The sequence below is a fragment of the Podarcis liolepis genome (genome assembly GCF_965112155.1).
Source record: "Podarcis liolepis genome assembly, chromosome: 10".
Classification (NCBI taxonomy): Eukaryota; Metazoa; Chordata; class Lepidosauria; order Squamata; family Lacertidae; genus Podarcis; species Podarcis liolepis.
The window spans coordinates 31,562,182-31,576,795 of NC_139562.1; the positions used below are offsets into that span (position 1 = coordinate 31,562,182).

At 44.3% G+C, this 14,614-nt stretch overlaps 1 protein-coding gene across 6 annotated transcripts in view; it reads left to right on the top strand.

The window, feature by feature from the left end:
- The window catches only part of ZC3H7B (zinc finger CCCH-type containing 7B), a 47,915-nt gene that overhangs the window by 17,849 nt on the left and 15,452 nt on the right, over positions 1-14,614 (top strand). For all 6 annotated transcript variants that reach the window (XR_014516446.1, XM_083462583.1, XM_083462586.1 and 3 more), the window contains exons 10-17: positions 1,232-1,580; positions 2,424-2,482; positions 3,293-3,455; positions 3,534-3,695; positions 4,489-4,694; positions 5,443-5,543; positions 6,214-6,395; positions 6,960-7,045. Coding sequence is in view for 5 of the 6 variants with exons in the window: in XM_083462583.1 (XP_083318709.1) it covers positions 1,232-1,580; positions 2,424-2,482; positions 3,293-3,455; positions 3,534-3,695; positions 4,489-4,694; positions 5,443-5,543; positions 6,214-6,395; positions 6,960-7,045 (1,308 nt within the window). In the remaining variant the exon portion in view is untranslated. The remainder of the gene's footprint in view (positions 1-1,231; positions 1,581-2,423; positions 2,483-3,292; positions 3,456-3,533; positions 3,696-4,488; positions 4,695-5,442; positions 5,544-6,213; positions 6,396-6,959; positions 7,046-14,614) is intronic.

The following is a 14,614-nucleotide window of genomic DNA, read 5'->3' on the forward strand; positions in this document are numbered from 1 at the left end:
CAGGGCTGCCTTAAGATGTCTTCTGAATGTCAGGTAGTTGTTTATCGCTTTGACATCTGCTGGAAGGGCGTTCCACAGGGCGGGTGCCACTACCGAGAAGGCCCTCTGCCTGGTTCCCTGTAGCTTTGCTTCTCGCAATGAGGGAACCGCCAGAAGGCCCTCGGCACTGGACCTCAGCGTCCGGGCAGAATGATGGGGGTGGAGATGCTCCTTCAGGTATACTGGACTGAGGCCGTTTAGGGCTTTAAAGGTCAGCACCAACACTTTGAATTGTGCTCGGAAACGTACTGGGAGCCAATGTAGGTCTTTCAAGACCGGTATTAGGAAAGTATTAGGCATGTACTGGGAAAGACCAGTTGTCCGTGTTAGACAGCAACTGCTAATCAGAGTAGGTGGTTCTTTCCTAGATATACCAATGCTCTGGGTCAACATTGGGCACATTCTCCTTCTCTGAAGCTCCCTGAAGCTTCTTTCTGGTATCCTACTGGATGTGTTCACCTGTTGCATTCTTCCTCCCTGCTCCCTCAATCCAGTTAATGCCACTTATGCTTCTGACACCTGGTTAGTCTTGATGCCTATGTAATGCTGAACTGCAGTGGGGGAGTCAGGAGTTGCTCCCCAAAAGAGAGGAGGGTCTGTGTGAATAAAAGTGTTGGTGCTGACCTTTAAAGCCCTAAATGGCCTCGGTCCAGTATACCTGAAGGAGTGTCTCCACCCCCATCATTCTTCCCGGACACTGAGGTCCAGTGCCGAGAGCCTTCTGGCGGTTCCCTCACTGTGTGAAGCCAAGTTACAGGGAACCAGGCAGAGGGCCTTCTCGGTAGTGGCACCCGCCCTGTGGAACGCCCTCCCATCAGATGTCAAAGAGAACAACAGCTACCAGACTTTTAGAAGACATCTGAAGGCAGCCCTGTTTAGGGAAGCTTTTAATGTTTGATGGATTACTGTACAATATTTTAATATTTTGTTGGAAGCCGCCCAGAGTGGCTGGGGAAGCCCAGCCAGAAGGGGGGGTATAAATAATAAATTATTATTATTATTATTATTATTATTATTATTATTATTATTATTACCCAGATACTGGTTGATAATGGTGCTGCATTGGAGAATGTAACTGTAAACTAGTCTTCAATTCTGTCTGTCATAGTGCCCTGTGCTACCTACCTTGTATATCTGGTGTATTTCATCTCTTCCCCTCTAACTGTATCATGTTTTCTCTCTCTTGCTGAAGTCCCTGGTCCAAGGTGCCATCCCTGCCAACCTGTCTAGTGAGATGCCCCAGCTGATTCCCGTGTTTCCAGGTGGCACTCCTCTGCTCCCTCCCGTGGTGACTGCCAGCATTCCAGTCTCCACACCTCTCCCTCCTGCTTCCTTTGGCCTTGTGATGGATGCCACTAAGCAGCTCTCCTCCTCATCTGTCCTGGATGCCTTTGAATCGCCTGTGGGTGGCAGTGGCAGCTCCCCTTTGGACTCACTGGATTCGCTGGACTTGCTCCCATACACAGAGTCCCGCCTCGATGTGTTGGATGCTTTTGGAACCAATAGGGGATCACTAGATGCGCTGGATTCCTTTACTGTTGGTAGGTGTGGGGCCTGTTAGAGTCACATTATCTTGTGAGAAAGGAAGAGCAATGCTACATCAAAACTCCATATAATTTTTAGGCATATCTCTGTGAAGCATCAACTGCCCTAGGCTCATGTTACATGCTCCTCCACTGCCATCTAACTCTCTCCTTCTCACCACTCATATCAGTTCCTGGCCTATGTCCCAGCCTTGTATTGTCACTTTTAAATGGCAAATGTTTCTTTTTTCTAACTAGGCTGGGTATAATAAATAAGCAAATGGATAAATGTGTTGGTTTGTATAGTGCCCATCATGTGGTTCGTACCAAACAGCAGCAGTATTAGTTCATTGCTGCATTATAGATTAAGGGAAACTTAAAGAATTACTTGACTGAATAACAAGATTAACATGTAAGAGGATGAAGGAGCAGGAGGTATGTTTCTGTATGATCCAGAGCAAATTTGAAGAAAAGAGTCTTTTTCTAGCTAGTGATATCTAAACCACTAGAAAACAATTTTCCTCTTGGTGAGAACTGCCTCCTTGGAGTAATTTGAAACTAACACTGGAGAGAGAACCCCCTGGGATATTTTCCTGTGCAGACCTCATGGTAATGACCTGGGTGGCAGGGCTGTGCAAGAGCATTACTATGATTTTCTTTCTTAAATCTAGGGGGTTTTTTAATTATTGAAACTATCTGCCTCAAGTGCTAAAAGAATGTGGAACTTGGTTTCTGTTGCCTCTTGGGAACTTAAGAAAAGAGAAGGTTGTTGAATGTGGTAGTGCTCGCTAGTTGGCAATCATGCTTGTAACACTGGCCAGCTGCCTTCATTTCTCTTGTGATTTTTCTCTCCTTGTTCAGAGGAAACCAGCACACAAGAACCACGGCAACCTGCTGGTATCCAGAAACCACCACCCTTGGTGAGTAGTAGTTGTTCTCTTTTTCTCTGGATTGGGAGATGGAATAATCTGTGGGCCAAGAGCTGAAAATGGACCCTTTAGCATCATGTAAGGTGGCAAAACTTCACTAGGATTTTTTGAAAGGTGTATATCTTGGTTGCATTTTCATGTGATAGCCCGTTCTGGCAGGTTGCTTGAGCTCTTTATGCTGTCATTAAGATGGCTGGTGCCACCTTTTCTAATTTAAGATACAATGTCAACAAAGTATGTGATTTAAAATGTTAAAACTGTGTTGGAAAGCTAATGAAATCTGTTACAAAAAACTAATTTCACTATTTTTCACAATTACCATGATACAGCTGTGTATAAGAAAAAAAGTTATTTTTCCCCTCCTGAGCTATATATGACACTTTAGCTGAACCACATAGGCAACTAAAGTGTATTGGACAATTGTAGGATACTCTTTGACCTTTCCAATAAGCTTTCAAATAAGAAGGAAATATCTTTTCAGGTGCACCTTCAGTGTAACAGTCAGTAATATAATTGATACCCAGATGTCATCCAGTCTATTCCACTAATGGCACAATAGGGCAACACTTTGACAGTTCTTCTTTGCAACGCTGCCTAGAATTCATGGGAATGCTCAATATTGTATTTTGGATTAACCACGGAAGTCAGAGTAATTCTCCTTGCATGTAGAGTAGAGTCATCAATGAGAAGGGCTTTAGTCTGCCGACTTTGGTTTGTTCTTTCTGAAATGCAGGTTGACCTAAAGAACTTCAGGAGAGGGCTTCAATTACTGTTTCAATTTCTCCCCTCCCCTCTCTCCAGGCAAACCACAGTGGACCAAGTCACCCAACGGTACCCAAAGTGGTAGAGTTGCTGATGTGTCAGCCAGAGTCAGTGATGCCCAACACAGCTCTGCTTGTGAAGAATCCGCTGGCATCCACTCACATCTTCAAACAAGCCTGTCGCATCTGCTATCCCAAAACAGGTTATTTGCTTGTGGTGACTTGGACGAATTGCTATAGGAAAAACTGGGCTCTTGTTAATCTTGTCTCCCCTTTTGTAGGACCCAAGGCTGGCGATTATACCTATCGAGAAGGTCTGGAACACAAGTGCAAGCGGGATATACTGCTGGGCCGGCGCTGCAACTCGGAAGATAAAACCTGGAAGAGAATCCGACCACGGCCAACCAAGACAAACTTTGTGGGATCTTATTATCTGTGCAAAGGTGAATTGAAGGGAAAGGGTGCATGGGGGGGACGGGGGGATGGGACTGCTTCATACAGAAGGAGGGTTCTGTGAAATATGGCATGGGGGGAGAGAGGCTGCTTTCTGTAGCCATGACCTGTTTCCTACTGACCGACCCTCCCCTTCATGAATGTATACAGACTTTAATTGTTATAGGGATTTCTACCTTTGCCTTCAATCGATTCCCCAGCATGGTGGCTTACAAAATTTTCAAAGTTCAGTAATAAAACAAGATAAAAGATATACAAAAGCACACCCAAAGCAGCAAGATTTAAAAGGGCAGCGTAAAAACACAATTGCCATCAGCCAAGAAAAGATGATTAAATTAACATCCTAAGAAAATCAAATTGTCTGACTTACGCCAAAATGGGCAGGTGTCAGGCAGGTCTCCTTGGGGAGATTAAGTTAATCATTAGTAAAGATGACAGGGGCTTGAGTTATTATGATGACTAATTGCAACCTTGTCCAATGTGGTACTCTCCAGGTGTTGTTGTTGTTCTACTGCAACTCCCATGAGCCACAGCCAGTGTGTCCAGTGGTCCAGGGTGATGTGAGTTGTAGTCCCAACAGCATCCAGAGGGTACCAGGTTGGGGAAGGTTGGGCTACACCAAGATGTGACATTTTGAACTCATTGGTTTATTTTTAACTGTTTGTGATCTTGGGGTTGGGTGGGAGGGAAGAGAAGGAAACAGAAGAAGGGGTAGCAAGAGAGCTTGGTTCTGATTCCAGCCTCCATTCCTTGTGTGGTGGTGTGATGTCTGTTGCTTTGTAGATATGCTTAACAAGCAGGACTGTAAGTACGGGGATAACTGCACCTTCGCGTACCACCAGGAGGAGATCGACGTGTGGACAGAGGAGCGGAAGGGGACTCTCAATCGTGACCTCCTCTTTGACCCGCTGGGCGGAGTCAAGCGGGGCAGCCTGACCATTGCCAGGATCTTGAAGGAACACCAGGGCATATTCACCTTTCTCTGTGAGGTATGGAGTAGAAGGCAGGCAAGATGTCCTTCCACTGCATCTTTCTCCTTGTCTAGTTACATAACTGGGCCATTGAGCCTTTCACCCAGAATACTGTCCAGTGCTGACATTTATCAGTTTTGGTTTTGCATTAAAACACCAAAATTCTGCTTACCCTTTCTCTCTCACACTCCAGTCTGGGTTGCAGCTCTGTTTTAAAGTGACGGAAAATGGCGCCTCTCTGGAATTTACTGCCTAGTTGCTATGTGGCTAGCCTTGAGCTGGCCTCCAGAAACCCCCAGTACTGCTGAGAAACATGAATTGGAAACATCACTGTGTGGTTGTGGCTTGATTACAATAAGCATCCTGTTGTCTCGCTAAATAACTTAGCAGAAAGCCACTGTGTTCTAGTCAATGGAGCGTTAGGCTGGGTCCTGGAAGATCGGGACTTATTGAGTGGGCAAGTTGCAACCTCCTAGCCTTAATTCCTCGTCTATAATAATAATTACCTATAATCACAAGTTGCCAGGAGCATGATAAAGGAACCCAAGAAGCTGTCTTGCACTGAATCAGACCATTGGACCATCTTGCCCAGTATTGTCGATACTGAATGTCAGGGGCTCTCCAGGGTTCCATTTGGGAACCATTCAGATTTCAGCCCTTGTTAGGCAAATATTACAGTGCACTGGAAGTGCTTTAGAAATGATTGTTTAAATCAATTTCTAGGGACTTAAGAGTCTGAAACCCTTTTCTAATGGTGTGCTTGCAGATCTGCTTTGACAGCAAACCCCGGATAATCAGCAAAGGGACCAAGGACTCGCCAGCAGTGTGCTCCAACCTAGCTGCGAAACATAGCTTTTATGATAACAAGTAAGTGGGCTGGGCTTCGTCATAGGAAGTTGCCTTGTACTAAGTCAAACCTTTAACTAGCTCGGTATTGACTCTACACAGACTGACAGACTGCTCTCCAGGGTTTCACACTAGAGTGTCTCTACCTGGAGATGCTGGGGATGAAAAGCAGTTGCTCAACAATGAGCTGTGGCTGATGGTCTCGCTAGTAATGCCCTACCCACAACCCGTTTGAGTCTAGGAATACTCCTGGCTTATCCTGTATTATTATAAGGATCATTAAATCCATATTCATACATTACCTTTATCAGCATGGAAACAGTTGACATGTGGTTGTGCTCTTGCTGCTGCAGTCATCTAGCAGATCGTTCAAAGCAGCATTCCTCACCGTGATGCCATCCTGTTAACCACCACACATAAGCACCTCAGTTGTGGAACCAGCCTTTTCCCAAAGTGGCTTATAATGAAAATCCACAAAAGGTGCAAATAATTAGGGACTGGTGGGCATGTTTTATGGCAGTCTCTTGACAGGCTAACATTGCAGTCCATATTTGAGGTTCTTCTCTGTAGAATCAGGGGGCAGAAGGTGCTGCAAATGGATGGGCTGGCTCAGGCTGAGCAGTATTTTTCTATATCACTGCTGTTTTAAAACAAGCATCTTTATGAATAAACATTCCTCTCCTCAATGCAGGTGTCTAGTTCACATTGTTCGTTCCACCTCACTAAAATACTCCAAGATCCGCCAGTTCCAGGAGCACTTTCAGTTTGATGTGTGCCGGCATGAGGTGCGTTACGGCTGCCTGCGTGAAGACAGCTGCCATTTTGCTCACAGCTTCATAGAGCTCAAAGTTTGGCTGCTACAGCAGTACTCCGGTAAGTGTACCACTTGGCTCATCCTGAGGATGGAAATCTGCAGTACCTATGGTTCCTGAGATGCCTTTCTAGGGACCATAGGATTGTACCTTTAGTATATTAAAATCTTACATACATGAATTATAAGAGTTGAGGGAATGATTTGTGGTGTTAGGTTTTAATATTCTACACTTTGCAGAAAAGAAAAGTTCTAGAGTGGATCAGTGGATGTAACTGTCAACTTGGCAAGAGTGGTTGGAAATTGGAGGCAGCCAATTTCAAGAACTCTTAAATTTTATGCCCTTTTATTGCTATATTTCTGCTGCACTTGTAGAGTATTATACACACACACACACACACACACACACACACACATATGAAGGGTGGGGTGTGTGTATGTGTGTGTACCCACCCACCACCCTTCATCAGAGATCTCAGGGTTGTTCACAATGAAATTACTTGAATCTCCCAGTCTGTTGGTCCATTGGCTTTTTGAAGCACTACAAGTAAAACCATTGTTTTAAAAAATCTGAAAAGATTCTGGAAGTTGGAAGCTCTTAATAGAAGACTTTATTATAATTCCAGGGATGACCCATGAAGATATTGTACAGGAATCCAAGAAGTTCTGGCAACAGATGGAGGCACATGCCAGCAAGACTAACAGCAATATGGTAAGGAACTTCAAAGATCCAATGCCAATGGCTGTGTTTCATGAGAACACACATTCATTGATCAAAGGTAGACAGCATTAGGAACTTCCAGTTCCAGGAGGTGTACTTTACTTCTGTACTTGTGTACATAAAATGTACACGAGCATTCCCTAATTTTTCCGCCAACACAGAAATTCCCAGAGAACATTGTGCATAGATAAACTCTGGCATTCACTAGCCTAAGATATGGTGGTGGTCACCAACTTGGCTCTAAAGGGAAACGGACAGTTTTGTGGTAGATATGGCTAACAGTTGCTTCTAGTCTTGATGACTATGTTGCCTTCAGTATCGGTTGCTGAGGATAGGGCTGTTGTTCTCATGTCTTCTTTGTGGGCTTCCCAGAGGCATATTATTCGCTACCATGAAGAATAGGAAGGATGCTTGACCTACCAGAACTCTCTCTGTATTCTTTTGTGTGCCTTTGAGACAATAAGCAGTGACTCTCTCTGTATAGTGGCCCCCCAGGAGAGGGGTGAGATTGGCTGCTACTCCAGTATATTTGTATTATTAAATGGTTTATGTATTTCTTCCCCTTCCTTGCTTTAAACCTCTCTCTCTCTCTCTCTCTCTCTCTCTCTCTCTCTCTCTCTCTCTCTCATTTGGAATATCATAGGGGTTGAAGGAGCTTCTTAAATGGAAATAATTGTTTTGCGAAAATAGCTCAAGGGTTGTTCTGTGTGTAAGACCACATTCCTAAACACATTTAGTGGCCAACAAGAGCCATTAGGCACAGTGGCACTAACTTCTCAGCAAGGATGAATTGGAATATGTTGCACATGTCCAAAATAGGATCCAGAATGGAGCCGTTGGACCTTGAGGCAGCTTTCAAGGAAGGGAGGAGGATGTTTATGGGCTGTATGAGCGAGTGGCTCTTCATACTGCAGTGCAGCCCATGGGGGGTGGGCTTATTTTGGGTGGAGATCATCACGAGGTTTGCTGCAACTATTACTCTGACTTCTCTCCTTCCCACTCGGTTCCTTCAGCTGATCATGCCTGCCGGCATCTAGCATGACACTGTTAGAGGCAGCGCTATCTCATTTGTTCTTTGTGGTTGTTAAAAGTAACAGAAAAGAAATTATGCCCAGAAAGCCCCCCTGCCCTGGGACAAAATCAAAGCACAGAAGCAAAATCCAGAAGCCATGGACCTTAGAAAAAATATAGTAATGAGTAGCTAAGAGCTTTGACCAAACTGCGGGAGGCAGTGGAAGACAGAAGTGCCTGGCGTGCTCTGGTCCATGGGGTCACGAAGAGTCGGACACGACTAAACGACTAAACAACAACAACAGCTAAGAGCACTCTTTTGAACCATGAACGGGGATCAGATTTGATTCTTGGAAGATTATGGCTCGTGGGAGGGCTGTTGTTCTATAGGATGAGGTTCAAAAGCCAAGTGGCAGCTTTTTATTTTTTTAGTTTTTATAATTTTCATTTATATAAATTACAACAATTATTCAATCATAATTTTAACATTTAAAACTCTGACTCCCTTCCTCCTCTTTCTATGGTTCTTTACATTTCTTTTCATCTTCCTACATACTCCAAATTATCTCAACATATTATTTCATATATCTACAGTGGTACCTCGGGTTAAGTACTTAATTCGTTCCGGGGGTCCGTACTTAACCTGAAACAGTTCTTAACCTGAAGCACCACTTTAGCTAAAGGGGCCTCCTGCTGCGTCGCTGGAGCACAATTTCTGTTCTTATCCTGAAGCAAAGTTCTTAGCCCGAGGTAATATTTCTGGGTTAGCGGAGTCTGTAACCTGAAGCGTATGTAACCTGAAGCGTATGTAACCCGAGGTACCACTGTATTCCCATATATATCCCATATATATCCCATATATATAGAGAGAGAGAGAGATTACAGGTTTTTACATTAATCCTGCCAATGTCTTAATCTGTTTACAGTTTGTTTGTAAATACTCAGTAAACCATTTCCATTCCTTTCTTTAAAAAATTGTTAAATTGCTATCTTGATTTCTTATTCTCCCAGCAAGTTTTGCCATTTCTGCCTAGTCCCATTAACTTCTATATCCATTCTTCTCTCGTTGGGACCTCTTCTTCCTTCCATTTTTGGACAAATAACTTTCTTGCAGCTGTGGTTGCATACATAAATCAATTTCTATACTGTTTAGGTAGTTCTGATCCCATAATTCCCAAAAGAATAGCTTCTGGTTTCCAAGTGGCAGCTTTGAAAGTACTATTGTGCGATAATAACCTGCTACCCTCCTCCTGGGTTTCATTTTGGAGTCCTGGAGAAGTGCCTAGCTGATGAGTAACAAAAGGAGCCCAGCCCTGGCATTGGATTAAAACGGCTCTTGAACTAGAACACTAAGTTTTTTGACCTTTAATGACTTTCAGAAGGTGTGGTTAGTAAGAAGAGAAAGGGAGGGGAGGGGAGACCCATCATTTAGAAGTTGTTAGATTAAAATGCTAAATAATATTTCCTACCACTTGGTGTCTCTTATTCCTTCTGTCAGTCAGTTTCAGCATAGAAGGGACATGTTATGGCTTGTCCAGCACATACAGGATTGTGGCTTCATGCTACTATAACAATGGGGTCAATAACCAAACTGCGCAGCTACATCATACTTTTCAGAGAAGAGCCACGGGTGGAAGGATTGAGGCAGTACAGATGCAAGGAAGGATCAGGCAAGAGCTGGGGAAGAGGGCAGTTGGGGTGTTGTGGTAGCCGATGAAACAAATTAAACTCTGGATGCTCTTCCACCACCATTTACTTCCATGGTGGTTTAAGCTGGCACACATGTAGCCATTAAGGAAATGAATGGTCTGCATTGTCCAGTCTCATGATGTGGGGCTGGGAGTTTTCTTCCCTTTTGCTTTTTTAAACACATCTCTGTTTCTGATTTAGAAAATTGCACGCACACAAAACCATTTTCTTTACGGTGTGCTTCATGCTCATCCTGGCAATTATCCGTGCATTGGGGAAGAAGCAAGCTTGAGGACCAGAGGGATGGGAAGGAGCTGTCTGGTAGAAGGTGTTGACCAGACCTAGAGCCTGTTTTGGTTTGGGGAAAGGAGGGAGGTGTTGCTGTTTCAGCATTCGAGCTTTGATTCATACCCTCCGACATGCCATAGAGGAAAATTGGGATGCACATCTTTTGGTGACTCGTGCGAGAGCACCCCCCCAAAAAAATGTGTCTTTCGGGGCTGCGCTCTCGCTTAGCCAAAACGGGACATCCCAGGATCCAATCAGAAGCCAGGATGGCTTCTGTAATTCTGGGATGTCCCTGGGACAGTTGAGGGGTGTGATGATGCCCAGGTACTTCCATGCTGGAGGTGGAGGGGACATGTTCCCAATGAGAAGAGAAAGAACAAGTAGGAGTAGTAAATTATTAAGTGCCATGGTGGAGGAATGCAGCAGAAGCAGAATTGGGACAGTGAAGGCATAGCCTAGTATCAGCTAGAGCAGACAGGGAGGAGCGGCCTTTTCCTCTGACAAGAGAAACAGCCTATCTCCATGTCGTGGGGGAGGCATTCAGAAAGCATGAGGAACACATGCAGCTTATGAGACCATTTTGGAGGCTGGGCTAAGAGTCCCCCACCCCCCATGGCTGGGTATGCAAGGGAGAAGGTGGCCTTGGGCAACTCACACATTACTTCTCTGAGGCTGCAGCCTTCCAGACCTGGATCCCTTCATTTCTAATATCTGCGGACATGTAATATTTGGGGGTACATTCAAGCCAAGGATGCTGAAGAAGTGCTGGACTGTTTTTCTGAATCTCGCCATCCCTTTGTGAAATAAAACATTCAATCCATCTTCCATGATGGGAGTTGGAAGTCCAGTAGCATCTGGAGGGTCAAAATTCCACCATCTCAGAGCCTAGTGGGTGTCTTGAACTATGTCAGAAATGTTCAGTTAGTAAGAAATGCTGCTGTGAAAAGCACAGCTGATAGCAATGAAGATTTTTAAAAAATGTTTGTGTGGGCATGTTCAAAACATGCTTGTTGCTGATACCCTGCTAATTAAACAGGGCTCTGCATGACACTGATGTATAGCATGCTTGTAGCTTTTGAAATGGAAGGGGATTTCAAATATAACTAACCAGTCCCAGATGGGTTCACTGTGGTTTTGTCCAAGCCGAGGAAACCATCCTACCAGCTTTTAGCTAATTCTCAAAGAAAGTAGCAACAGTTCAGTGGTGCAGAGGGCTAAGCAACCAACAGTGGAAAGTTTGTTTTTGCCTTTCTTTTTCTCCAGTCTAAGCAGGTTAATTTGGCATAATGCTTATTCAGCTGTGCTTCCAGCTAAATAACTCTTGCATGGAGAGGGAGTGGGGGAACTTCTGTGGGGAGAGGGATGATGCAGAGTCACATTAGGGGGGTGGGTTCTGTCTCCCCAGAATTCCCTTATTTGTGTGCACTCTGCTCTTGTGCTAAGGTGACTTTGGTTCAGAAAAACTAAATAACAGGATGACATGCTGTCTTGCTACTTTCACAGATTGCAAAATCACCTGACATTTTCTAAGCTGTGAAGTTGTCTGGAAACTAATTGCACAATGCCTGAATGCTTTCATTTTTGGATATACCTGGAACAGCCATTCTGTATAGCCAGCTTCACTCTGGATTGCCAGTAAATAGTGCCGGGCTGAGTTGCTTTTTTTGGCAACTAAATATGTGTGAATAATTGGGAACAGCTGGAGAAGAGTTAACAGAGTTAGGGAAAGGTTACGAGAGAATAATACTCTTGCATATCTAAGTGAAATCAGACCCATCCCACATTTCTAGAATTGGCCTTCAACCATTGTTCTATCTAGCTCAGTACTGTTTACACGGACTGGCAGCAACTCTCCAAAGTTTCCATTGGGGGGCATTCCCAGTCTTCCCTAGAGATGCCAGGGATTGAAATTGGGACTTTCTGCAGGCAGAACGGATGTCCTGCTACTGAGCTACAGATATTTCCCCAAAGCATACTCAGTGACTACTCGGAGATGGTAGAAGAATGAAAACTAGAGGGAGGGAGAAATGGAATGGAATATCCTGAAAGAAATCATAGCTGGCTGGCTGGAATTCTGAAAGAAGCTCACCCTACTTCAATATTTTGTTGGTGATCTTATTTGCATGCTCTACCACTGATCCACTGCTCTCTTTCTCGTTGTGGCATGCCTTCTGCCTTATTTGGAATAACAAATCAATGCATTGCTGTGCCAAAGCTTTTAATCATGTGGCTGGTATGGTTTAGTTGCCAACTAGATCTTGTAATGTTGGCCCCATAACAATGCAGCTGTTAATCTGAAGCCAGTTGGGCTGAGTTAATTCATGGCATGCTTAGGAACCTCTAATTTCCATGCAACATTGACTAATTTATTAGCAATCTGTCAGGTATGTGTCTTGCTGTTACAAATACAGTCATGCACAGTTGATGCTTCGGCTTCTTCTTTTAGTTCCTTTTACCTTTGCAAAGATGTATTTACCTGGCAAGGATGCATATGCTTCTCAGCTTTGGGCTACTCACCTGAAAAGACCTGTTCAGTTTGTGCTTGCCTCATGTTCTTGGAAGCTTCTAATGTTTAGAAGGAGCTTTTCAAAGCCTTTGATGAGGGTGTGAAAAGACTGGAGGCAGCGATTATTAGATAGATACCTAAGGGATGAATTCCATCTGCAACAATGACTTATATGGATTTATTTGGTGGGAGGGCCTTGATGGCAGCTTTCCACATGGCTAAGTAACACTGTAGAAATAGGTGTCTAGTAGGCTTGGCTAATAGGGATAGCTGTTTTTGTTCCAGGAGTTTGTGTTTTCTCATAGTTACTCTTTCTGCACCATACCTCCTGCACTAATCTGGATTAGCCCTGCTTTTCCATTTGTTCTTGCAGTGATCAGCATGGCGATTGGTACAATCTGTACTTATGTGACTTGTGACACCAGCCTGGTGCGTTTACCCAGGGCCCCTGAGTCTTTAGAAACTCTCTCCAGAATTACACACATGTAAAACTCTAAACCCTCCTTCTAGGCTTGGTCTAAGGCAGGGTCCACTCTCTGTGGAGATTGCCTTGGCCTCAGTTGGTGTGCTCTGTCTACCTGATTCAGGTGGCTATCCTTATCTGAGAGTAAAGACTCAGTGGAGCTTGTTTTGAGTTGATGCTGCATAATCCTACACAAAACAGTGTGGCTGAACAAATTGCTCGATATCAGCATTCTTTGCGTTTTGCACTCCTAAAACACTTGGCACCCCGAGTGACTCATTTGTCCTAGACCCCTGATGTGTGTATGTGTGTGTGTTTTATTTTAATTTAGGTTCCATGAGTTTGTTTATAAAGAAAAGCAGCAATTTTTCCCCTAACATTGCAGTTAAAGGAATGAGGATTGTATGTGCGTATTGTGTTCAGTGTTATTTTTTCCTATAGAGGTAGCAAGAACCATAACAATGTGAACCCTCTTTTCTTCCTCCTCCCCCAACCAACACACATTTTCTAAATTACCACCACCAGTTGCATGAATCTGTGATCTCCTGTCCTGGGAGAACCATCTCTCCATATATCTCAGCCTCTGACTTCTCCCTCCTGCCACTGTTTCTTTCCAAATTCTAAGTTGGCACAAATTGTCTTTAAATTATTAGCAGCTCTTTTCTCTTCTACTCAAATTGTTAGTCATTCAGAGCTGAAGATGGTAACATTAATATGTTGCTCAGGCAGAGAATGCCATCAAGTAATATTTTATGCCCTCAATGTTGTAAAAGATGATATAGTTTATATATGCACATTAAACTGCCTAACAGCGTCCATGTCACCCACGAGACCACAGCTGTAGAGATAAGAAAAGAAGAGTTGTTCCGTTGTCTGAAGAGGTCCCTTCCTGGTTCACATGGAGAAGCCATTTTCAACAGACCTCACCAATGGAAGTGTACAGCTGTATTGAGGCAGCACTGGGTGTTGGAATTTTGCACCCGCTAACAATTTTGTGTCCAGGGCAACCGCCACTGCAGGCTCCCCCCCCCCCCAAAATCCTATGCCATTGCTATGTTTCTCAGGGACACAGGTGGCCTCTTGGGCTTGCCAATCGGAAGGTCCTGCCAACCTAGGGCTTGCCAATCGGAAGCTCCTGCCAACCTAGCAGTTTGAAAGCATGCCAGTACAAGTAGATAAATAGGTACTGCTGCGGCAGGAAGGTAAACAGCGTTTACGTGCGCTCTGGTTTCCGTAACAGTGTTCCATTGCACCAGAAGCCACACAACCCGGAAAGCTGTCTGTGGACAAACACCAGCTCCCTCGGCCTGAAAGTGAGATGAGTGCCACAACCCCATAGACACCTTTGACTGGACTTAACCGCCCAGGAGTCCTTATGTTCCTCAGGGTTACTTTGTGTATTTATGTTCATTTTAGACTGGGTGTGTCATGTGCAATGTTTGCAACCCCTGCAGGAAGTGAAGTGAGTCCAAGCCCAGGACTGTAAAGATCATATAGGCCCAATTTATGCCCTTAGAGCCCAATCTATTGATTAGGAACTGTGCTGAACCAGTGGCCAATACTGGTAAAAAAACAAACCCGTTCCTGTAGGAATGCAATTGTA